The following is a 26,956-nucleotide window of genomic DNA, read 5'->3' as shown; positions in this document are numbered from 1 at the left end:
TGTGCTAGATCTAAGTCCTCACATACTCCTGCTGCGGGGTTGCTTTGTCCTTTGGAGGTCCCCAGTGCTCCTTGGACACATTTGGCTATGGACTTTATAACTGACCTTCCCTCCTCTGAGGGTTTTACTGTCATCTGGGTGGTCGTGGACCGTTTTAGCAAGATGTGTCACTTGGTTCCCTTCGTCAAACTGCCCTGCGCTAAAACTCTCGCTAAGGCCTTTGTCAAGGAAATTGTCAGACTTCATGGCGTTCCTACTGACATTGTTTCTGATAGGGGTCCTCAGTTCGTGGCTCGTTTTTGGCGTGCCTTTTGTGACAGGTTGGGAATTCATTTGTCGTTTTCGTCCGGATATCATCCTGAATCTAATGGCCAGACAGAAAGGAAAAACCAGGATGTTGAGCAGTTCTTGCGTTGTTTTGTGGCAGACAATCAAGAGGGGTGGTCTGAGTTTCTGCCACTTGCCGAATTTGCTCTGAACAATCATACATCTTCTTCTGCTGGTTGTTCGCCTTTTTTTTGTTGTTCTGGGAGACATCCGTCGTTTGGGTCGTTCTCCAAGTTGGGATCTGCCGTGCCTGAGGAGGAGAATTTTTCCGGTGATTTGGAAAGAGTTTGGACGGATGTGCGTGGTAATCTTCAGGAGGCCAACAGAAAATCTAAAGACTACTTTGATAGGAAACGACAGGAGGTTTTGTTCGCTGTTGGTGACATGGTTTGGTTGTCCTCTAGGAATCTGCAGTTGAGGATTCCTTCTAAGAAATTGGGTCCCAAGTTTGTAGGGCCCTTTAAGGTGCTTCAGGTTGTCAACCAATCTGCTGTTAGGTTGGAGGTTCCTACCTCCTGGAGAATTAATCCGGTCTTTCATGTCTCTCTGTTAAAAAAAGCTGTTGTGTCGGATGGTGACGCCTCTGCCTCTGTTCCTCCGGTGGTGGAGGACGGGGAATATGAAATTTCTCGCATCCTTGACTCTAGACGGTATAGAGGTAGTTTGCAGTATCTTGTGGCCTGGAAAGGTTTCGGACCCGAGGATAACTCCTGGGTGAGGTCAGATGATGTTTCCGCGTCCAGACTTATCAGAGCGTTTCACAGGAGATTTCCTGATAAGCCTGGTCCTAGGGGATCCGGAGGATCCTCTTAGAAGGGGGGGTACTGTTAGAACCTTGCTGTTAGGTTTTTTTTCCTTTGCGGGTCACATGACCTTGTTGGCCTATTTAATCCTGCTCCGCCCTTCTGGCTTTGCTGGACTTCATTGTATATCTACTTTCTAGCTAGCCTGTGCTCTGTATCTAACTCTGTTAGTTTGCTTGGTCTACGGACCTCTATGTTCTATCTATTTTGTTTGTTCGTCTTCTGCTACTATTTCTGTTAGGAGGTGTCCCATATTCCTCCCAGTCCTTAGTACTTGTAGGGATTCCCTCCTCACATCTATAGGTCTCCGTACAGACTAGATTAGGACTTTAGCAGGTCTGATCGCAGGATCAGGTTCCCTGTTACATCGTAGGGATTCAGCTGAGTCTTATAGTAGGGACAGATCTCCTCTCTTTCCTTAGCTTTGGTAGCAGAACATAACACTTACGGCCACGCCAATCGCTACAAATTCCAGATGAGACACAAAAACAGCAGGTGCTTCAACCGATATCAAGTGCTCCTTTAAGTGGGCTTTCCTCCACATCAACTTCAACATCACAAATACTCCAGTCCTCAAAGGTGTCACCCCAATCGCATTTGCTTCCTCACAGCTCCCAAATCTCCAGCTGCCCGTCTTAGTATGAGGTAGAACAGATGGTTGAGTCTGCAGAGCTGTTTACTCATACTATAACCTGGGAATCAGAGGTTGGCTCCAGCGCTTCTGTGAATCCAGACGAGGAAATGATCTGCACTGATGCCCAGAATCTTTATGAGTCGGATCCTGGACCAGGCGCTGAAGGTTCTGACCATAATGTAGACCCTCATTCCCAAACTGTAACTCATGTTGGTGGAGACAATGAGGAAGACGATGATGAGACTCAAATTCCTATTTGGAGCGACAACTTTAGTTTTTTGTCATTGCAGGAACAGGTTGGCTCTGAGGACGGAGGGTGTGATAACGCACAGGGTGATGATGATGAGGTTGGAGATCCCACTTACTGTCAACCCACAGTCAGCCAAGAGATGAGGTCAGCAGAGGAGGTGGAGGAGGATGCTAGTGACGACGAGGTCAGGTTGCGCCTTCCTGGACAGAGACGTAGTACTGGAAGCACGTCAACAACTGCATCCTCAAACACAACTCTGCCTCTCACCACAAGTCGTGGTGGCTCTTCAGGTCGCATGGGTGCTAAGCCTTGCATAGCCTGGGCATTTTTTCAGATCGATAAAGATGACCCAACTCGTGTTATCTGTAACATTTGTCAGCAAAAGCTAAGTAGAGGCCAAAAAATACAAAGATTGAGTACTTCATGCATGAACCGGCACATGGACATGAAGCATAAGTTGCAGTGTGAAGCTCACTGTGCTACAATGCGGCCTAGCCGGCCGGGCCAACCACCGTCTGCCATATCTTGTGCATCCGCAGCCTCTTCATCCTCTGTGACTGGGGGGACAGCAGTCACACCTGTTTTGGGACGCAGACCTGCCACCTCTTTACCCGCAACAGCCAGCGTGATTGGCAGGTCATCATTTTCTTTGGAGGTGGTAACACCAGCTGGTGTTGAGCGCTGTCCGACATCGATAGCACCACCTTTGGATCAAGGCAACCTAACATGTCTGCCTGCATCTTCCTCACAGACCGGCAGTTTGCCGGGGACACCCTTATCAATCCCGTCTAAGCACAATAGCCAGCCCTCGGTCCCTCAGATGTGGACAAGTAAAAGACCATTTCCTCCTAGCCATGAGAAAGCTAAGAGGTTGAATTTCACGATCTGCAAGCTCTTCGCTACAGAAATGCTGCCTTTCCGCCTGGTGGACACAGAGGATTTTCGAGACCTTATGTCCGTCGCAGTGCTCCAGTACCAGATGCCCAGTCGGCACTACTTCTCAAAGAAAGGTGTGCCTGCGCTCCACCAGCATGTCGCACACATCATCACCGCTTCTTTGAGAAACTCTGTGTGTGACAGGGTGCATTTCACCACAGACACTTGGACGAGTAGGCATGGACAGGGGCTTTACATGTCACTGACTGGGCACTGGGTAACTATGGTGACATAGGACAAGGGGCTGCTGTCCAAGTCTTGCCATCCCCATGAGTTGTGCATCAATCCTCATTATCTCAAAGTTCCTCCACTGCTTCTGCCTCCTCAACCTCCTCTCGGTCCTCCACCTGCACCCAAAGCCTGTCTGGTCATGCCACAAGCTTTCTAACTGCGCAGAAAGGATCCTGCACACCTCCTTACTATGCTGGCAGTAGGGCTCAACGTCATCAGGCTGTTTTTACTTTGAAATGTCTGGGAAATGTGAGTCACACAGCTGAGGAGTTGTGGTCAGCTCTGGAGAACCAATTTCATAAATGGTTGTCTCCACTGGACCTGAAACCAGGGAAGGCTGTGTGCAACAATGCTGCAAACCTGGGTGCGGCCCTACGCCGGGGCAATGTCACACACGTGCATTGTATGGCTCACGTGTTGAACCTGGTTGTCCAGCAATTTTTAGCCCACTATCCCGGACTAGATGGCCTTCTGCAGAGGGCACGGTCGCTGTGTGCTCACTTCCGTCGTTCGCATCCCGCAGCTCAGCGACTTACATCTCTACAGAAGTCGTTGGGCCTGCCACTTCACCGGCTAAAATGCGATGTGCCTACCCGGTGGAATTCAACTCTGCACATGTTGCAGCGACTGTGGCAGCACCGACAAGCCCTGGTGCAATACGTTCTGACGTATAGCCTGGGCCAACGAGATCCAGAGGTGGGGCAAATCACGCTGGAGGAGTGGTCTCAGATAAGGGACCTATGCACCCTTCAGCACAGTTTTGAAATGGCGACGAAGATGTTTAGTGCTGACGATGCCATTATCAGCATGACTATTCTGGTGATGTACATGCTGGAGCACATGTTAAACAGAATTCGGAGTCAGGTGGTGGCACAAGAGGAGGTGGAGGAAGTAGAGGAGGAGGAGTTGTATGCGGAAGGGCTAACATCTGCAAGGTCCAGACGGTCGGCAGCACCAAGGCGGCAGGCATGTGAGGGTGGGGGAGATGGTTTTACCAGGGCGCATGGTAGCAGCCAAACTAGTGAGGAAGGTGCAGGAGCCCAGGAAGAAGTGGAGGACGAACTGATGGAAAACTCATCAGATGAGGGAGACCTTGATCACATTTCTGTTGTGCGAGGTTGGGAGGAGAGGACAGAGGAAGGAAGCATGATTGTTACCTCGCCACCAACACAACAGGGACTTGGTGCTCCTGGATGCGCAACACACGAGTGCCTTCTTGCTGCACTACCTGCAACATGACCCTCGAATTGTGAGAATTAGAAATAATCCTGACTGCTGGGTTGCCACACTGTTAGATCCCCGGTACAAAAGTAAATTTGCAGAAATTATTCCTGCCATAGAAAGGGATGCACGCATGCAGGAGTATCAGCAGAGACTGTTGCAGAATCTTACATGTGCTTTTCCACAAAACACCAGTGGTGCACGTAGTGAATCTCACAGTTCCAACTTGCCAACCGTGGGACCGTCGAGTGTTCAGCACTCAAACCGTAACAGAAACACAGTATCTGCTGGTAACATCAATTTTGCGGAATCATTTCACCACTTTTTTAGCCCATCCTTTGCAAGGCCACAGGAGACAAGAAGTCTGACACATAGTCAACGCCTATAGACGATGGTGCAGGAGTATCTCCAAGTAAACATTGAAGCCATGACTGTGTCAGTGGACCCTTGCTCTTTTTGGGCTTCCAATATGGATAAATGGCCGGAGCTAGCCACTTACGTCTTGGAGATCTTGTCATGTCCCGCAGCCAGCGTTCTGTCTGAACGTGTGTTCAGCGCTGCTGGTGGTGTGCTGACAGATAAGCACACGCGGCTCTCCACTGATAATGTAGACAGACTCACGTTCATAAAGATGAACAAATCATGGATCCGAAACTACTTTTCTACCCCTGTGTCAGCCTGGGGAGAGTAAAAGCTTGATGATTGGTTAAAATCACCTCACCAACCGTTTTAAGCTTTCAAATTACTAACCATGTTTATCTGTATCTTGGCTGGAAAATAATTTGGGCTTTGTAGCAGTGTGCAGCACTGATTCTAATAGGCCATCTATAATAAGCTCCACCAGATTTAAAATTAATAATAATTTTTAGCTGCATCTAGCCCAGAAAATAATTTTGGGGCTCCGAGATGCGCAAGACACATAAGTGCCTTCTTGCTGCCCTACCTGCAACATGACCCTCAGATTGTCGTAATTCGAAGTAATCCTGACTACTGTGTTGCCACACTCTTAGATCCCCCACACTCTTCGATCAACCTTTTCATTTTAATAAGACCAAAAAAATGGTCATTTTTGAAATTATAAGCATTAGCAGGTTATTAGAAACTGAAATCAAACAGTTTTCAACTCAAAAACTCTTTTCTAGGTGATGTTACATTTGCACATAGGACCCCTTGTTTGAAAGGAGCTTCTGAACTCTCTCTATTGTTTTGCATGAGGACAGAATACCCTCCCAGAGCTGTTGCTTAGATGTGAACTGCCTCCCGCCATCATAGACACTCTTTTTGATAATGCTCCAGAGGTTCTGAATGGGGTAGAGGTCAGGGGAGCATGGGGGTCACAGCATAAGTTTGTCCCCTTTTATGCCCATATCAGCCAGAGATGCAGATGTGTTATGTGCAGCATGAGACGGTGCATTATCATGCATAAAAATGATCTTGCTGTGGAATACACGGTTCTTCTTCTTGAACCATGGCAGGAAGTGCTGTTTGAGAAACTCCACAAACATTATGGAGTTCATCTTTACCCCTTCTGGGATCCTAAAGGGGCCGACAATCTCTCTCCCCATGATTCCAGCCCAAAACATTACTCCACCTCCTCCTTGTTGGCGCTGTAGCCGTGTTTGCGTGGGGTGTCCATCAACCAGCCATCCTCCACTCCATCCATCTGGACCATCGAGCGTTGCATGGCACTCATCCGTGAACAAAACAGTTTTGAAATCAGTCTTCATGTAATGTTTGGCCCACTGGAGCCGTTTCTGCTTGTGTGAAGTGGATAGAGGAGGTCGACAGGATGGCGTACGCACAGCTGCAAACCTCTGAAGGACCCTGCATCTTGTTGTTCGGGGGACGTTGGAGGCACCAGAAGCTTCAAAAACTTGTCTGCTGCTATGACAAGGCTTTTTTGCCGCTGCTCTTTTATCCTGACGTAATTGCCTGTAGAAAGAGTCCTCAATTTGCCCTTATCAGCACGCACACGTGTGTACTGTGAGTCAGCTACATACTTCTTGATTGCCAAGACACTTCATCCTGATCATCGCACTATGTTGATTGTAGTCATGCCTTGACCTAAACACTCCACAATTTGTTGCTTCTCAGCAGCCGACACATCCTTTTTCTTTCCCATTTTGGCAGAAAATGTAGGCTGCTTAATAATGTGGGACAGCCTTCTTAAGTAGTCTTGCCTTTCATTGGACACACCTGCCAAACTAATTAGCACAGGTGTCTGCAATTGCTTACAGTGATATAAAGAGCCCTGACACACATCACCATCAATGAGTTTAACTGACAAACAAACAAATTCTTCCCTTATCACTCCTAAACACTTTTTGCATAATAATTTGGAACACAGTGTACATGTGCTTTTCCACAAAATACCAGTGGTTCACGTACAGTTCTAACTTGCCAACCGTGGTCTGTATGGAGTTGTTCAATAAACGGCCCAAAATTAAGATAACATAGACAGGAACGGTCTCTATGAATAGGAATTCCTAAGTATTTGATACCCTGTGAGGGCCAGGCAAAGGGAAAGTTGGATTGAATGGAATCCTGTATGGATTTGGGGAGGGAGACATCGAGGGCCTCAGACTTCGCTGCATTGATTTTAAAATTTGACCATGTAACAAAGTGATCTATTTCAGCCATAACAGCAGGGATGGATATATGTGATTGAGTGATATATACTAGGACATCATCAGCAAATAGAGAGCACTTGTACTCGGTGCCTCCCACCTCAATCCACCTAATATTGGGGTTATGGCGAATTGATGAGAGCAGGTGCTCCGTCATTAGGATGTATAAGAGAGGGGACAGAGGACATCCCTGCCTTGTCCCATTGTTGATTGTGAAAGGTGATGAAAATGTTCTGACGCGCCCCCTGGGCCTTGGGACGCCCGGAGCCGGACCCTTTTTGGTGGATGCTGGTGGTTGTAGTTTCCGTGGCGGCAACCCGGTTCCGTAGCTCAGGGCGGTCAAACCAGTGGCGGAACTATTTATGTGGTTTTGATGTTTAAATGTCCGACTACGCCACCCGTGGATTGCGGTCAGAGTGAACCGCCGCTGCAGGGCAGACCACTGAGGTTGGTGTTGTGGGTGCAGCAGAGCGTAGCATAACTCCCCACGGGAGGAGTATAGCCTCAGGGCAGTGTATGCGGAGGATGGGAGTGATGGTGCAGGGCAGCAGCAGTAACGACACGGAGTCAGTGATGCAGTCCAGGGCCTTTACTCACAGTTCTTATTATCCAGACCACTTCTGCAGGTAACGGCTGCCAATGTCGTACTGTGCTTACCAGGTGAGGGGCTCAGACAACTCCCAGATAACTTTGGAGCGCTTCACAGGACCCCCTTTGTGTGTCCTTTGTCTGGCCTTTCTTACTAACGCTTCTGTCCGGCTGCCTCGGGCCTCCTCTTGGTAAACTTGGTGCCAGTTTCCCTGACCCTATGTGGTGCCTTCCTAGCGGGTGTAGCAAGGGGCTGCGCCACATAAAATGTCACAGCCTCCGGTTTCTAGCTGAGGGTCGTTTCCCGCCTCCACTAGTTTCGGGGACCGGTCTCCCCCTTTGGCCTGACCCCTCCACGCAGGTGGATTCGGGCGTGCGGTGGCGACTCGCCCGTCCGCACCCCTGGGATCCCTTCGTTCCTCGTTCCTGGAGCCTTCTCCGCTCCTCTTCCTTCCTTCTCCCTCTTCCAGGCCTGGGCCTCTGTTACTAGGCCCACCTCCGGAGCAGAGCTCATGCAGAGCCCCTGCTCCCTGTCACTTCTGCTCAGACTTCTCTGCACTGAACTAAGATGGTGCCCACCTTTTATACTTCCTTCTCAATGCACCCAGGAACTGCTTCCTCCCTGCTCCTGCACTACAGGGTTCCCCTTCCTCAGTGTTCCCTCCCCCCACTCCAGCCAGGGACAGGGACTGTCGTGCCCATCTCAGGGGCATATTGGTCGCCCTGCCCCACGGCAATGTGGTGTAATGCATGCAGGTGTCGGGTCCTGATCCACACTCCATCCTTACCTGAGAGTGAGATATCACACCTCTGGGTGAGGTGCAATACCTCTGTAGCAACCAAGCCCTCGGGGTGCTACAGTTCCACTCATCTTCAGCCTAGGTAACGTATTGCGATACAGGGCCGTGATTTTGGCTATAAAAGGGTCCCCTAGACCCCTACCCCAAGCTTTTTAAGAGAATAATATATGGCGTGCCAGGAGACTCTATGGAATGCTTTCTCAGCCTCCAACGAGAGTATCTAATTACAAATTTTTAACTGCATCTAGCCCAGGAAATACTTTGTGCCTAGGAGCAGTGTCTGCTAGTCAGCGGATTATCACAGCTGTTAAGCAAGCTACACCACCTGTAGTTTGGACACTTAATTTTTTCAAAGGAAATGCTTCGGGACTACGGGATACTCAGTGAAGAGCATCAGGAGGCACCCCAAGGCATAGGGGCTGGGACTGGCGGTAGGACGCCTTGGGGTGGACCGCCGAGCTCGATCCTTATAAAAGCTTTTTAACTGCAGCAGCTTTAGTGGACGCTACTGGAGCTGGAATTACGCGGCTGCTGGCATGAGACCTGCCCTCCAATAGATCCTTGTAAAAGGATTTAAAGTGTATTCATTCAAATTAGAGAGACAATTTAAATTAAAAAGCTTAGACCTGTCTCCACCACAGGGGGCTCGCTCGACCCACCAGCGGACAGGCACCAGTATTGGGAGAGGGGGGCTGGCCGTCAGCGTCCACCGCGGCTCTGGCACAAACCCGGCGACACGGAGGTGGCACGGGCAGGAAAGGACTGGCCGTGTCGGCTTTTCACTTTTTGGATTTTAGAAGGGCATGACATGCCAATATCTGTGTCTCCCCCTCCTTTTACTCCTCCACCTCTTTTCTATTCGCATGACTATATGTACTTGTCACTTTTCCATGTGTTAGTTATGTCTTCTGAGCAGTTTGTCAGCTTTTGGACATCTTTGAAGGTGTTTTCTATGTGTTTCTATGTGTTTTTGTTTGCCTGCCATTGGTTTTAACGGTGTTCGAAGGTGTTCGACGAACAGTTCGACGAACAGTTCGGCAAACACAAGGGTGTTCGACGAACCGAACAGAACTCGAACACTACGGGGGTGGCTCAACACTAGTAAGGACCAGGATGAATGGACAGGCCACAAGTCTACTGAACCCAACTTGACAACCTCATATATAAGACTGTTGATCTCAGGTGGGTAGTCTGTATATTAGAGACCGTAGATGGACCATGTTCCACGGATATCTAAATGAGACCTTATATTGACATAGGAACTCTGTCAGCTAATGTATGTATAAAAAATAATCTAATAACACATATTAATACATAATAATTTAATCTATGCAAAATTCTAAAAATATATTATTTTTAGTAGCTACATATTCATAAAATAATGTACTCACTTTATAAATCAATAGTATAAGTACAGTACATTCATCATCATATATATTTTGGCCTGTACATGGCCTTCATTTTTTATACTATAGAAGTGCATTAATGCATTTGATACTATATGCCTTAATATTCCATATACTGTAGAATTTCAAGGCAGGAAGCAAAGCATGAATGAATTTATAGATTATATAAGGGCTGGTGTTCCAGTGACAGAATACATCATACTTAATTACAATAGTAATATTACTGCTGAAAAAATATATCAAAATGTTGAGACATTTTAGACTTTGGAATTTCAGGTACATAGCGATGTGTCAGCAGGAAGCAAAGAAATTCAGTATTTGCAGACTGAAAGGAAAATTAATATTCTGATACCAGAGTGAAAAGCTGTAACATGTGAGCAGATAAGAAAAAGGGTTTGATAACACTGACTCAAAAGTATAGAAGTCTTATTCATTTTTACTTACTCGAAAATACTGTATCCACAAGTCAAAGCACAGAATATTCAGTATATTCTAGAATTATCTCTCATTTCTCATTTCTCTCAATTATGTCCACGATAGTTCATACCCCCCAATATAAGACAATATTAATGGAGATGTCTCCTATATATTATGGCATACCAAGAAGCATAGTTTAAAGCCCCCATTCTCCAGTATGAAATATTTAAACATTTAAGGACCAGGGAATTTTTATTTTTTGCGCTTTTCTTTTCCTCCCTTTGTTCCAAGAGCCATAACTTTTTTATATCAATATAGCCATATGAGGCCTTGTTTTATGCGGGTAGAGTTGTAGTTTTGAACAACTTCACTCATTTTCCAGTACAATGTACTGGAAAATAGGAAAAGATTAAAGGGTGAAATTTTGGAAAATTAAAATGCCAGTGTGCTTTGAATTCATTCTGCAGTAAAAAAATAAACTGGTAACATGATTCTCCAAGTCATTTTTTGAGCCCTGGGCTGATGCTTTTATTGATACCTTTTGGGCAACATATGACATTTGAAAGGTTTTTATTTTTTTAGGGAATTGCAGGGACCAAAAATGGCAATTCCGGCATTCTAACTTTTCTTTTACTTTTCTTTTTATTGACTGCTAATTTTTATGGTCTTCACTAAGGGGACTTTGCTCAAATGATCTTCTGATTTATTTAGACTACTCTGCGTAATTACCTTTTCAGTAATGCTCTCTTGGTCAAAGACAATAGAAATTAGCACTTCAAACATATGGTGGCTGTGATGACACAGCATTTAATTTTAATTATGCCAAAAGTAAATGCAGTAGGCCAAAATCATAGACTGTAGGAGAAGGAGACTGCAAAGAGGGTCTAGTCTATTTTTACTCTAATTTGAGAGCTTAAGGAAAGTGAGTTAGAATGCTTCTTTCATTTGGTGTTGGTGCTGTATGGCAGCCATTTTTGCTGTGGCTTTGTGCTTGTGGGGCGCCACGGTCTGGAGTCATGGGTACGCAGTCTTGCAGCATGGGTGCTGTGAGGCACCAGGCCGCCTGCCCTGCTGGTGCATTGTCGCTGCGACGGTGGTTAGCCAATGACGCCGCTCCTTTAAGGCAAAAAAAGTTAGGACCCACTAAGAGGTTTGCCGTGACATGGCAGTGGGCTTCATACAGTCTGATCAGAATGTTAAACTAAGAACCTCATGTTCAGTTTTATATATTTTTGCCGAAAGGCATTAGACAGATGTATGTTTTTGGAGCTGCTGTCCATTCTCTTTTTTCAGGACAAGAATCAAAGACTATTGTTTGAATGTTGACTCTCGAGTTGTTGTTTGCTACAACTTATTGTTTGCTATCTTTGGGGGACAGGGACATAGGGTAATTGAACAACAAATGTATGTTAATATGTTGATTACACATTGTACTAGGCCAGATATTTTGTTGACCTGCAAAACAGAGGAGGACAAACTAGGCAGATTGATTAAATACTCAAACAATGCAAGTTGATCTCATCACACACACTTCTGTCCTGTGGATGATGGCTTGAAGGGCAGCTGTAAACTATATAAGGGGAATATGCCTCTGTATCATAGGGTCTTGACAAAACCACAGCCAGGACACCATGGCTCCATCAAGAGGGACACAGATTTGGATGCTACAGGATTCCTGCTTAAGGGACCACGGCCTGGCTGGAAGAATACCAATCTCCTCCATTGACTATCACAGAACCCATGGATATGTTCGGAAAAGCCAGGTTGGGACCACTCGGTCACCTGGCCCCCAGGGAGTTGTTCAGAGAAGCCAGGTTGGGATCATCCAGTCACCTGGCCCCAAGGAGACATTCAGAAAAGCCAGGTTGGGACCATCCGTCGCCTGGCCCCATGAAGATGTTTGGGGAAGAAGGGATAGTATCCCTCTGGTTACCTAGTCCCGTGGATACATTTGAAGAAGCCAGTTTGAGACCATCTGGTCACCTGGTCCTGTAGAGATGTTCAGAGAAGGCAGGTTGGAACCATCCGGTCACCTGGCACGTGCCTCAATGGACAGTCAGTTTCCGAAGCTTGTTGTTACCTCCTCTCTGTGGTGCCCGCCAAAATGTAGGCTGTTTCTTAGACCAGCCCATTATGGATTTGGACAATACATATTTTTCATGGCACACTGGCTCAATGTTTTGAGTAACAGTGATGAACTACAGCAACTAGAACACTTGATGAAGCCTCCACAGTTTGGCCTGGGTCTGGTTTTGACTCCTAGCGGTACTTTTGCATCTCCTGCTTCACATCAAGATCCTTTTCAATCAACATGACTCCACCACCAACAGCAGCAGGGCAGAATGTAGCATCTACTCACTGCCTTAAGTATTTTTGTTTTTGAAAGCTTAAGCGCTGTTAACCTGTTTACAGCTTATGAGTATGGATGAGCCAACCTGTGGAAGTTCGGGTTCTGGTATCCAACCCAAACTTTATTCCAAAGTTCGTTTGGGTATCAGAACTGTACATGAACTTGAACCAGAACCTTAACCCAATTAAAAAAAATAGGAACCTGAACTTTTGAGCTTGAAAAATTTCTCTCTCACTCCTCCCGGACTTCACTTGGAGTTCCAAACATTGCAATAGTCTTACAGGAGAAGTCTGTATTCAGCATTTAGCACCGGACAATAACTGTCCGGTACGAACCCTGAACTTTTAGGTTCGGGTTCGCTCATCTCTTTTTATGAGCATGGGCGATAAAAGCCATACAACAGATGAGTTGCTCCCCTGCATTAAGTAGCAAATCTCATGTTAAATGGCAACAAGAACTGTGCACTGTAGTAATTGACAATGCTAAGAACTTTGTGGCTAGATTTGCCAAAGTATGCTTCCTGTATGACAAATGTCTTAATTTGTGCAAAATTATTTAAAGAAATATTATGCTTGAAAAAAGTGGTGACCATGGCCAGGAGAATATCTAGGCATTTGGACAGCATGACCTCCAGATTTTGAAAAAATAGACTGGCCTACTCAAGTATCTCATGACTTGCAATGTTGCAACAAAATGAAATTTAACACTTATATATTGGTGTATCTGTGTAATCAGCATCAGTGATGGACACAGACAGAATGGGATCCCTGTGCGATAACTGTATATGGGCCTTTTGCAATCCAATAGCTCCTGATAATGCACAACTCCACCTGCTTTTGAGGTAGCAGTTGGCCCTCCAGCCTCTTGGGCCTCTGTGCATCTGCATATGTTGCAGCAATGATATATCTGTCCCTGAGCAGCGTGCAGCAGGCAAACAGGAGTTTTTTTTTGTTTTTCAATTTTTCATTGACAGTTGCATGTCACCTACTGAAGCCATTTTAAGAAATTTGTCAGAAGTGACAACATTGGCATCAATGATATTACTCTGCAGCAACTTCTATTTGTTCATTGTACCGTTTGGCACACTCAGGAACAATGTGACGTGCAGTAAGATAACGAGGTGTGGGAGCAGGAGGAGAAGCAGCAGTGGGAAAATTAAGGGGAACATTGAGACTTCCCAGACGGAGTAAGGGGGCAAGGCTGATAGTCAGTGTGATGAGCATGATAATGTTATGATAACTAACCATCACATTGAGGGGCAGAAAGTGAACCAAGCAAGGGAATTATTATTGGCTAGCCAGGCCCCCTATAAAAAAATTTACTTCTGGGTCAGCAAATTAGGCTAGTGGTAAGAGCTCACCCAGTTTGCCATGGGCATACTGTCTGGTCCAGCTTACAGTGTAACTGTCAAAAAGGATACTTAGCAATGTAGGAGGCTTTTTCGCACCCAAGCAGTCCAGATTTTCTTCCTAAGTATGGAAAACCTTACATTTCTCTTAATGAATTGGGCAAGTATCAGTGTAAATTTTTATTCACCTACTGCTGATGCCAATTATTAAATTGGCCATAGAATCTACCTGCTTGTCCACTGTGCTTTACATGGTTATTCTGCCACAAGTGATGATGCCCCCATGCATCTTCTGACTGCCCATTATGTTCTATCTAGACTATGCTGCTGCTCCCAAGGCTGCCAGTACTGGCCCTACATAGCTGTGGGTATTTTGCCTGTCCAATTATGCTGTATATTGTGAAGTTGTAGCCATTGCCACTGTTGTTAGACAGTCGCACATTCCCTTCTTGTGCATTGCGTTCTATATTGCACTGCTGCTGCTTCCAAGGATACCAGGGCTGGCCCTATACAGTCGGATATTTCTTTGCCTGTTCCATCATATTCTATACTGTGTGGATGCTGCAGCTGCTGCTATTACTGATAGACAGCCATATATCTCCTGCCTGATTTTATCTATATCCTGCATAGCCTAATTAAACCTGAAACTGCTACAAAAAGGGATAATTTTCCAAACAACAAACCAGTAACTGATTGCAAAAAAAGGATAATTTTGGAGATCTTACTAACAAGCTATAGCTTTTTCATTTCCCAAACAAATAGCCTATGTCTGCTACTCACCAAAATTGGATAATCTAAGAATGCCAGCACAATAATGCAGATACAAAGCTAGTATGATGCTTGAATGTGTTTAATAGTACTGGTAGTTGTGTTTAATAGTACTCTTAGTGAATAAACAGGTAGTGATACTACCTGTTTATTTTAGTATCTTTAATAGTACTGGTAGTGAATAAACAGATAATAGTTCAACGTTTCAACCAAAAAAGTTTTTTTTCAAGGAATCTGTAGAGAAAACTGGTAAGTACAAACAAGGCAAGTGTATGTTGCCAATCTCCTACCTTGTTTGTCCTTTCCAGTATTCTCTACAGATTCCTTGAAAAAAAACTTTTTGGTTGAAATCTTGAAATATTATCTCTTTATTCACCATCGGAACTATTAAACACATTCAAGCATCATACTAGCTTTGTATCTGCATTATTGTGGTGGGACTCTCAGACTATTAAATACAGGCTGGTGCTCACTCCCTTGCACGGACTTATTGCCTGATTGTGTGCCTCTCTTTAATATACTCACCAAAATTGGATATTTTTTTATCATCGCTAGTCAAAAATCCATTGCTTCTTTTGAATAAGCTGCATGTGAATAAGCTCCAGAACAGCAGTCATCTGCCTCCAAAAAATGATTAATTTTGGACCATTTTTCTTTTATAAAAAGCATAAAAAGTGCAACAGTGCAATGTATTATTAAAAGGGTGTTGGTTACCACCAATTTCATTCCATTTACTCATAGACCTGTATGCTGTGGTCAAATTGACATTACCAAGGCTACGTTTGCACTAAACGTCTTGAAAGGTGTTGGATAGAGATGCACGAACCTAAACTTAAAAGTTCAGGGTTCATACCGGACAGTTAGTGTTCGGTGCTAAACGACGAACATGGACTAATCCCAGAAGTTTGTTGTGATGTTCAGAGTTCCGGAAAAAGTTCGGGATTTGGGAGAGAGATTTTTTCCATCACAAAATACCGAGTTCCCATTATTTTTAATTGGGTCCGGGTTCCGGTTCAAGTTCGGGTACAGCTCTGAAACCTAGCCAAACTTTGAAAGAAAGTTTGGGTCGGGTACTAGAGCTCAAACTTTCACAGGTCCACTCATCTCTAGTGTTGGACACAGCCCTAGGAGATCTCAGAGTGTTATACACATATTTTCAGGGCATTTGGAAGCTTTGCAGTACTCTCAATTTATGGCAAATTGTGCAAAGCTTATGAATTGGAATTTCAATATTCGCTCATCTCTATATTGAATGTGCTTCTTTATGCACAACATACATAGCAGAAAATGTTGGCCTAATTAATTCTACAATTTCTCCATATATTTATACATGAATGAGGGTTAGACTACATTCCCACAATGAGTTTTTTGTGAGTATGTTATGCTGCATATTTTCGAAAAAATACAAATAGCCTATTTTATTTAAAGGGTACAGAAATGGTGCAGAAAATCTGCAACAGTGAAAACTCACCAAAAGCCCATCATGGTGATGTAGCCTTAAGGAGTGCTAAACCAGAAGTTCATGTCAGTGTGGTACATATTAATAATATGCTACCTATAGACTTTGTGCTGCTTATGCTATATGCTTTTTGTCTCTGAGTTCACATATATGTATAACGAGCAGAACATATATACAACATACAATAGATTAAACAAAATCTCAAGCTTTGTTTCAGATTTTACCTTCTGATTTGGTAATATTCTTCCATTTTGGATGCAAATTATTTTTTATATTCAGAATATGTTTAGAGCAAATACCTCTACTGTTTAGACAAATTCTATGTGTTGCTTCTTTACCTATTGTACATGAACATGATTGCACCAGAAGAGAAGAAGGTTTCACATTGCAAGCTTTGACTTCACAATAGTCGAGCCATATGTGATGGAAAGAATACTGTAAACCATGATTGAACCTGACAGACCTTATTATAATGCAAGACTAAAGGGTTGGTGGGTGTACCAGAGGCCAGACCCTCACAGATCATAGAGTCCTTTAGATATCCCATTACTGTACAAAATGGGAATACCTCTTTATTTTTATCTATTTATTTTAACAGTTATTAGAATTAATATGAATGCAGATTTTGGTTAACCAAAATTTTCCATGAACATTTCAAACTATAAGTTAAAGTTATTAATTAAATTGAATAATTTACCTTTCCGTAACATGTTTGTTGAAAGGACTACATTCTTTTCCATTACTTTCTTGTAAGTTATGTTGCATATCATCACGATTGCTTTGCATATCTTGAAGACTTCGTTCTCCTGGACGTCGAATATGAATCAAGGTAAGTGGGGTTTCATTACTAAGTGGACCCACACGTCTACAGTGAAGAAGGCGTTGATAGGCTGTACGGAAGTCTCTATTCAAAGCAGCATACAAAATTGGGTTGAGGGCAGAGTTGGCATAGCCTAACCATAGAACTATTAAGAAAGCTGTCTTATCAACTTCAATGTTATTCACGCCCTCATATGTAAATACAGTGAAATATGGGAACCAACAGATGATGAAGGCCCCCATCACAGCTGCCAAAGTAACAGTAGCTTTATGTTCTCGGACAGTAGGTAGTGTTGGACTAACAGCATTGCAGCAATTGGCATGATTTATTCTCTTGGCTTGTTCTCTAGCAATCTTGAAGATTTTGTAATACATGAGACACATTATGACCAAGGGAAGATAAAAAGTTAGTAAGCCGTCTACTAAAACATATTCCTTGTTCAACTCTAGCTTACATTCTGTGTTTCCATCTCCTCTAAGGTTTTGAATAGATTTATCTTTTGTATTCCAACCAAGGTGTATTGGAATGAAAGAGACCATTAGAGATACCACCCATATCACTCCCATAGCTATGGCTACACGGCAAGGAGTCACCAGCATGGAGTAGCGTAGAGGGGCTGTAACACCATAATAGCGGTCCAAACTGATCATGAAAAGATTTAGAATAGAGGCAGTACAAAGCATAACATCCAGGCTTGTATAAATATTGCAGAATGCAGATCCAAATGGCCATTCTTCATGTATTAAGTTCAAGGCTGAAAAGGGGAGCACCAGAATACCCAACAGAAGGTCTGTGATAGCCAAAGAGACAATGAAACAATTTGTCATGCTTCGGAGTCGTCGATCAAAACCAACGGCCAGACAGACCACCACATTGCCACAAATGGTAATGATTATAATTAAAACCAGCACAGCCCCAATGAGTACATTATATAGGATTGTCTTCCAGCACATATCAACTAAATCCTTAGAGTCGTCATCCATTACAGAACACATTGCCTTCAATCTGTTGGTCCTGAAAGTAGTTTAGATTTTGTATGTTTATGTTCAGTGGTACAGAAGGAAATTAGATTTCACAGTACATGTTAATCACAGATAACAGATTTCATATAGGGGCCCAGCAATGCAAAATTTGCCTATGCATTGCTGGACCCCACTGGATAATAAGCAATTTCTTTGACTGATAGTATCCACATACGTATGGTCGCCAATTTATTTATTCTTGTTCTTTTTTTGTCTCAAGCCGATTTGTAAAACTGGAGATTTTGCTTACTCCTTTGCATTTAGCGGTGTTCATCATTTGTATTGACGTTCTTGAGCTCTTACTATAATAAATCATTCATAGCTGCCAGCAACAACATTGCTTCTTCACTTGTAGAAGTCTAGCGTTTGGAGTACATTTCCAATTTAGCAGATGAATTGGTCAATGTCTTTATCAACCTGAAAAATGAGTAAAAAATGAAAGTTAAATTAGTACAAAACAAGTCTTGATAAATGCATCTATGTGAGTTCATTCATTTCACATTCATAATGTCATATCCTTGTTTCTTAAAGTATGTGCTATGTTAAATAAATATGGGATTTTTGTTTAAATGTCTGATTACCATATAGAGTCAGAAAGGAAGTTGTTCCGCTTAGCACTAATTGGGTCCTCTAAGACATTGTTCCTATCTATGTGGCCAGCTTTTTTTTCCAGAGGACTACTGATATAAGAATGGACCTTATAGTTTCTTATTTCATTGTTGTGCTGGGTCCTTTCTGGAGCGGGATCAGAAAACCCTGCAGCTTGTGTTTCTGATCCAACCCATTGTTGAAAAAGCCATATGAGAACTGATGCCATTTTGACATCAGTTCTCATCATTCGAGGCACAAAGAAAAAAAGGATACGGATGGTCCAGAATATATGGAAATTGGGGCTAACATTCTCCAGTTGAATTAAATGGAAATTTCCAGAGTAGTAGCAACTATGCCATTGTATGTAAGAATTAATTTAAATTCATGCCATAACTGTATATTCGCTTCATTGGGCCAAACACTTTAATAGAACGGTGAGCCCACACCTGGAATGAGAAAATATATGGCTTTGAGGGTGAACAGTGATCACAGGGATTCCAGTATAGGATATTCTAAGGTTCGTTTAACCCCTTCACGACATGCATCACACGTGTGGGGGCGTATGGAGCAGGCTAATAGAGTGAGCCCCCCGCGTACCTGGCAGGTGATGACTGTATGCTACAGCAGAGTGCAAAACCATGATTGTTAACCTGCTAAATGCTGCTGCCAAACTCTGACAGTGAATTTTTTCAGGCATCTGCATGTGGATGCATCATTCCATGCGCCCGTGACATGATCACGGGGTGCCGATGGGTTAATATGACAGCTGCTGAAGATCCCAGTGCTTATCATTACTGAGCTCCTTTGAAACCCTGCCTGTAACCGGGCTTGGAAGGAGACTGTAATCTTTGCTTTATGCAGCAATGCTGTAGCATTGCTGTATATAGCGCAACCAATCAGATGATCACAGCTTTAAGTCCCCTAAAGCAGGGTTCCCCAACTCCAGTCCTCAAGGCCCACCAACAGGTCATGTTTTCAGGATTTCCTTAGTATTGCACAGGTGATAATTCCATCATCAGCACAGGCAATAGTTACATCACCTGTGCAATACTAAGGAAATCCTGAAAACATGACCTGTTGGTGGGCCTTGAGGACTGGAGTTGGGGAACCCTGCCCTAAAGGGACTATTGAGAGCAGTGAAAAGTAAAAAAAAGTTTAAAAAAATATTAAAAGAAAAAAAACCACAAAAGTTCTCTCTCCTTTTTTCCCCATTAAAAAAAGGTTTTAAAAAATACATACAGTATGTGTGGTATCACAGCATTCAGAAAAGTCTGATGTATCAAGACATAAAAATAATTAACTTGATTTGTAAACAAGCACCATAAACGAAAAAAAAAATTAAGAAAGCCAAAATAATTTTTGGGGGTTATTGCAATTCCACAAAAAATGCTGTAACAAGCAATTAAAACATCACATCTATCCCAAAATGGTATAAATAAAAACTTAATCTCGCCATCACACAGCTATATAGACGAAAAATAAATATGTTACAGATCTTGCAAAATGGCGACACAGCCTCAACATTTTTTTAGCAAACTTCTGATTTTTTTTTTTCACCACTCAAATAATAAAAAAAACTGGACATGTTTGTATCACCATAATTGTACTGATGAGCAGAATCATATTGTATGGTCATTTTTACTACAAAATGTATATCATAAATACAATTTCCCAAAAAACAACGTCAGAATTTTGTTTTTTTGTATTAATTTCTCCCCACTGGGAATTTTTTCCAGTTTTCCATTACACTACACATATGGTAAATGAATGGTGTCATTCAAAAGTACTACTCATCTCGCAAAAAAACAAGCCCTCATATGTCTATGTGGATGTGACACCCCAGGGGTCTGGTAGCCACAGTGATAGAGATATTACGTCTGAGAGCAGGTGGGAGGTCTCTTGGTCAGGAATCCTGTGCATGCCACACCTCCTGCCCAGTCCTGGGAGGGGAAGAACTTCCCCTATATAAACCTGGGGCTGAGGCAGGGTTAGTGAGTTCAGAGGGAGAGTTCAGCCAGGAGGGCTGACAGGGAGCTGTGGCTCCGGCTGGGCCCAGCTCCTGGGCCATGCCAGAAGTAGAGACAGAGAAGAGAAGCAGCTATGGGAAGAAACAACAGGAGCTCTGTGGGAGCAGTGTTACAAGGAGTCAGGGGCTGGCAGCTGCAGAGCTCGCCCTGACTGAGAAGATTTCTTACCGGACCCGGAGTCCGAGGCTGTGGGGACTAACTCCTACCCAGCAGCAGAATCCGTCAGGCAGGGGATTTCAGGTCCTCTGGCCAAGAAACCCGAAGGCACGGTCACACGCATGGGACCAGCACCGCCGTCGTGGAGCGGAAGCTACTAGAAGGCCCCGAGTCACCGGCCATACGGGTGAGCACCACACGGTACACTCAGGGACGTGGGCTACTTATACCCGCCTCTAGCAAGGTAGCCAGAAGAGTACAGTTAGTTTGGGAGGCCTACAACTCCGCCTGGCCAGGGGAGATCCCATCTGCTCAAGGACTGACCAGGCCCCAATCGCTAGCCAGTACTCCGGGAGGGTCTATCGTTGTCACCAGTAAAGACCCTGAACTACACCGTACCGTCTCTGAGTGGTTCCTGCTACCCCCATCATCCACGTCGGCTGCCCTGAGGCCATACCCCTCCCGTTGGGGGTTATACTATCACGCTGCACAATCCTACCACCGGCCTCAGCGGTCTGCCCTGCAGCAGCAGCTCCTTAGCTGTACTCAACGGGTGGCGTAGTCGTCCAACATCTACCGCTAATACAGCGCCACTTAGTCTGACTCCCTGGGCACGGACCGGGTCACCGCCACGAGACTACAACCCTCAACAGATCCGGCTCCGGGTAAGCTCCCGCGTGCGCAACGCTGCGCGACACAGGCCCAGGGGTGCGTCAACTTTTGGCGTAGTCGGCAGGATTTCGTGCCCGCAACCACCGGGTACTGCGTGCCTGAAAAAGACTGTTCAAACTTACCTGTGGTGAAGATTCCCGCCATCCGGCGCCATCTTCCGCTTCCTTCCCGCCATCGGTGGAGTTTTCCCGCCATTGGACGCCATCTTGAGGACGCCGCGCGGGAAGAAGAGGGGCGTAGACTCCGAAAGCGCGCGAGAACTGAAGCCCCGCCTCACGTCCGGATGTTGCGTAAGGTCCTGGAAGGAGCCCAGCAGACGCCGACGTCACAGGAGCGCGACGGAAGGTCCTCAACCCTGACGATCCACTGCGGAGCCGCGGCCTACGGAAGAGGATCATCGCAAGGTAGGCCACGGTCCACTAGGGGGGAGAAGGATGCCGGATACGGAGGAGAGCTTCACCGCTTGAACCCCCGCCAGCGCCACCGCTGTTGCGGTCATGCCTTTCACCATGCCCTATATCCCGGGGGCAGCCTGGCTACCCCAGTACTCAGGGGAGTCACATACCCTGCATGACTTTAGAGAAAAGCTGGATAGCCTCTTCCAGGTGTACCCCTCACAGAGGAGCAAAAGTGAGCATCCTGGTGGCCCAATTAACCGGGGCAGCCCAAAGGGAGGTAAAGTCCTGGCCACCTGGGAGGAGGACTGTCGCAGAGATACTAACCCAGCTAACCAAGGAGGAGCTGCAGTACTACCAATACGAGGAAAGCCAAGAGGACCCGGACGGGTCTGAGGACTACCCTCAGGAGGGAGCACAAAGAGGACATAGCTACTGAAGGGAAGTAGCGTGAATAAAGAGCTGTAAATAGTTAACCGTAAGGGTACAAGGACTGCTGCTAATCAAAATATGGTCCCCGTTGGGATTAGTGAATTGTTCCCCATGTGCCCCTATCTTAAACCAGGCTGAGGACTGTGAGCAGCCATTCCTTATCCCCACTGACCGAGGACTGAGAGCGGTCGTTCTTTCCCTCTACCTGGCCGAGGACTGAGAGCGGCCATATCCTGTAAATAATTATGTGTTTCTAGTAATTTATAGGAGTCTTTGGTGGATTTACCGGGAATCCTGTGTACATAGTTGGAGCGTAACCCAGGACGGACTAAAGACTGTTAAGGACTCGGGGCAGGACAGACCCCTACCTGGTTACGTCTCCCTGTTTTGGTGAAATGGACACCTTGCTTTCTTCAAAGACTGCACCCGGTTACGGACACGCCGTAACCATCTTTATGTGTTTTTCTTATTGTATTCTTATTGTTTATAACTTGTTATGTTTTTCTAAAAATATGTTTAGTCCTGGAGTACTAAATTTCACTAGGGGGGAATGTGACACCCCAGGGGTCTGGTTGCCACAGTGATAGAGATATTACGTCTGAGAGCAGGTGGGAGGTCTCTTGGTCAGGAATCCTGTGCATGCCACACCTCCTGCCCAGTCCTGGGAGGGGAAGAACTTCCCCTATATAAACCTGGGGCTGAGGCAGGGTTAGTGAGTTCAGAGGGAGAGTTCAGCCAGGAGGGCTGACAGGGAGCTGTGGCTCCGGCTGGGCCCAGCTCCTGGGCCATGCCAGAAGTAGAGACAGAGAAGAGAAGCAGCTATGGGAAGAAACAACAGGAGCTCTGTGGGAGCAGTGTTACAAGGAGTCAGGGGCTGACAGCTGCAGAGCTCGCCCTGACTGAGAAGATTTCTTACCGGACCCGGAGTCCGAGGCTGTGGGGACTAACTCCTACCCAGCAGCAGAATCCGTCAGGCAGGGGATTTCAGGTCCTCTGGCCAAGAAACCCGAAGGCACGGTCACACGCATGGGACCAGCACCGCCGTCGTGGAGCGGAAGCTACTAGAAAGCCCCGAGTCACCGGCCATACGGGTGAGCACCACACGGTACACTCAGGGACGTGGGCTACTTATACCCGCCTCTAGCAAGGTAGCCAGAAGAGTACAGTTAGTTTGGGAGGCCTACAACTCCGCCTGGCCAGGGGAGATCCCATCTGCTCAAGGACTGACCAGGCCCCAATCGCTAGCCAGTACTCCGGGAGGGTCTATCGTTGTCACCAGTAAAGACCCTGAACTACACCGTACCGTCTCTGAGTGGTTCCTGCTACCCCCATCATCCACGTCGGCTGCCCTGAGGCCATACCCCTCCCGTTGGGGGTTATACTATCACGCTGCACAATCCTACCACCGGCCTCAGCGGTCTGCCCTGCAGCAGCAGCTCCTTAGCTGTACTCAACGGGTGGCGTAGTCGTCCAACATCTACCGCTAATACAGCGCCACTTAGTCTGACTCCCTGGGCACGGACCGGGTCACCGCCACGAGACTACAACCCTCAACAGATCCGGCTCCGGGTAAGCTCCCGCGTGCGCAACGCAGCGCGACACAGGCCCAGGGGTGCGTCATGGACAGAACAAGAAAAAAGTTATGGCTCCTGGAAGAAGGGGAGGGAAAAATGAAGATGCAAAAACAGAAATTGACCACGTTGTGAAGGGGTAAAAGTTATTTCCGAAGTATTAACCAATGTACAGAAATACTTATTCAATCTCTCAGCTGCTTTTACACACCTGAGAATGCTACTTGGATGAGATTTGCCAGATATATTCAGAAACTTGCTTACTTGCTAACATCTACAAGGATAAACTTCGCTAACTCTAGAGTTGTGCTACATATGGCTGAAATCACACGCAGAATTTTTCTGCATGTGCTATGCCATTTTTGTAGACATTTTCACAGCAATTGTGTAGGGGAAATACACAGTGAACAGATGTTACTTTAATGTCCATAGTGATACATTAAAAAATTTCCATACAAAGCATTTTTGTTTGCGGTATTTTAATTATATTTTTGGGGTCAGCTTAAATATATGAGTTTGGAGGAGTTCAGAAAAAGAAAATAACTGATTTTGCAGATTGCTATTGCAGCCAAATGGTCCAATATGTTTAAAAAAATGATCTGAGGCCTAAATGCATGCAGTTAAGTATAAAAAAAACCTTATGATGCCCATATTCTTTAAGTAAAAAATTCATAGACAAGCAATAAAAAAAATGCAAAGCTAAATAAGTAGGTAGATTGGGCGAAATCAGTATAATTCATTTTTTATATAGAAGAAATAAAAACAGCTTCCCAGTCCAAGCACGTTCTCTAAACCCATGAACATGACATGCCCCTGGTTTGATGTTGGTCTGCAACAGATGAAAGGAAATTTTGCTCACCATATGGAGTAACACTTTTATATTAAGGAGAACCAGGACTCCAGTTCAACTGGCACAAATTACATGTAGGATGAAATTCAGACAGATAAGTTTTAGGCTATGTGCACACTGTTCGTTTTTGGTGCGTTTTCGCAGCATTTTTTCAGTGCGGAAATGAGCCAAAAACGCTAGGTAATCCACGTGCCAGCTAATGCAAAGACAATCCTGAAGTGCTGTGCACATGATTAGGAATTTTCCTGTCAGGATTGTCATTGCATTTAAATCTGCAACATGTCAATTCTTTGTGCGTTTATGCCGCATTTTTTACCCATTGACTTCAAATGAGTCAGTCAAATCCGCAGCAAAAACGCAGGTAGAAAAATATTTGCATATTTGCTGCGGATGTTTGCTGCATATTTGACTGACTCAATTCAAGTCAATGAGTCAAAAACGCGGCAAAAACGCACAAAGAATTACCCGTGGGAGACTACTCCTCCCATCATTCTACGGGAGCAGGCGCAGGTGAGGGGAGAAGTAGCCTTCTCAGCCGGTGACTGTGCGCAGTGTAAAAAAAAAAGTTAAAATAAAATAAAAAACACCTTATATTCACCTGTCCGCCATCATCCCGATGTCCCACAGCGATCCGATCACCCGGCAGCACTCTATACACCAGGGGTCGGGAACCTATGGCTCAAGAGCCAGATGTGGCTCTTTTGAAGGCTGCATCTGGCTCCCAGAAGAGTGACCGCTCTACCTGCCACTGACATCACCACTGACAGCTTAAAATGGCGCCGTCACTTCTGATCCGCACCACAGGAAGCCGTCACACAGGATATAAAGCGCCCGCTCTCCTGACAGCTAGAGCAGCGCTTGAGTGAGGGGAGCTCAGTTGCTGCTATACTGGGGTGAGTCATCATTAAGCGCAGACCGGAGGCGAGCTCACCAGCAGGTATAGGGAGTTCCCGCACTGTCAGCCATCGTTCTCCTCACACCAGCATAGCAGCAACTGAGCTCCGCTCACTCAAGCGCCACTCTAGCTGTCAGGAGAGCGGGCGCCTTATAGGGGTGACGGCTTCCTGTGGTATGGATCAGAAGCGGCGGCGCCATTTTAAGCTCCACTGGCAAGAATCAGCAGCCCCATCAGTCAGTCAGAGAGTGACGCTCTTACTTCATACCACCAGTCAATTGGGGGGACGCCAGTTACCTATATACACAGTACTGCGGGGGTACAGTTTGCCCTTCCCCTTAAGAACAAAGACGCCATCTCTGTTCCCCACATGGAATTAGCCAGGGACACCTCCAGCATATGGAAGTAAACTTCCCTCCTTTTAATCAAGTAGTCAGCTAGCTAATTGCTGAAACCCTTTTATTGAAGAAGATGGCTAATAGAAAAAAAGATGAGGAGTATCGTACTTTTCAGCAGGAATGGACAGAAGAATTTGCCTTTGTGGAGAGAGCAGGTTCTGCAGTGTGTCTAATATGCAATGATAAAATTGCATCGATGAAACGGTCAAATATAAAGCGGCACTTCGACAAACGCCATACTACATTTGCATCGAAATATCCTGCGGGGGATAGCAGGAAGAAAGCATGTCAAGAGCTACTGTGCAGAGTGCAAGCCAGTCAGCAGCAACTCTGTGTTTGGACCCAACAAAGTGACTGGAATTCGTCTAGCTTTGCTTGTGCTTTAGCAATTGTGAGAAATGTAAAGCCATTCACAGATGGAGAGTATGCCAAAACATTCATGCTTGATGTTGCCAATGAACTTTTTGACGACTTTTCGGATAAAGAAAATATAATCAAACGAATAAAAAACATGCCTCTGTCGGCAAGAACTGTTCACGATCGTACCATCATGATGGCAGATCAAATTGAGGCAACACAAGTGAAAGACATAAATGCAGCACCATTATTTTCTCTCGCTTTGGATGAGTCAACAGACGTAAGCCATTTATCCCAGTTCAGCGTGATTGCAAGGTATGCTGCCGGTGACACACTACGTGAGGAAAGTCTTCATGTTTTGCCCTATGAAAGGGACAACAAGAGGAGAGGATTTATTCAAGTCTTTCACTGAGCTCGCTAAAGAAAAAAATCTACCACTTATTTCTGTGTGTACTGATGGTGCTCCGTGCACAGTGGGGAAAAACAGAGGATTCGTAGCGCTTCTTCGTGAACATGAAAAGAGACCTATCCTAAGTTCTCACAGCATCCTACATCAGGAGGTGCTTTGTGGTCAGATGTGTGGCGAGCAGGTTGGTGAGGTGATG

The 26,956-nt window shown here is 45.2% G+C and overlaps 1 protein-coding gene across 8 annotated transcripts in view; it reads right to left on the bottom strand.

Moving 5' to 3' along the window:
• Positions 1 to 26,956, bottom strand: part of HRH2 (histamine receptor H2) — a 360,194-nt gene that overhangs the window by 173,177 nt on the left and 160,061 nt on the right. For all 8 annotated transcript variants that reach the window (XR_012251165.1, XR_012251167.1, XR_012251168.1 and 5 more), the window contains exon 2: positions 16,863 to 18,424. Coding sequence is in view for 4 of the 8 variants with exons in the window: in XM_073651145.1 (XP_073507246.1) it covers positions 16,863 to 17,980 (1,118 nt within the window). In the remaining 4 variants the exon portion in view is untranslated. The remainder of the gene's footprint in view (positions 1 to 16,862; positions 18,425 to 26,956) is intronic.

This window comes from Phyllobates terribilis, unplaced genomic scaffold (assembly GCF_046119375.1).
Source record: "Phyllobates terribilis strain yellow unplaced genomic scaffold, ASM4611937v1 Scaffold_11__3_contigs__length_659146591, whole genome shotgun sequence".
Classification (NCBI taxonomy): domain Eukaryota; kingdom Metazoa; phylum Chordata; class Amphibia; order Anura; family Dendrobatidae; genus Phyllobates; species Phyllobates terribilis.
Note: the sequence above shows the minus strand (reverse complement) of the source record. Positions and strands in the feature narration are given on the sequence as shown.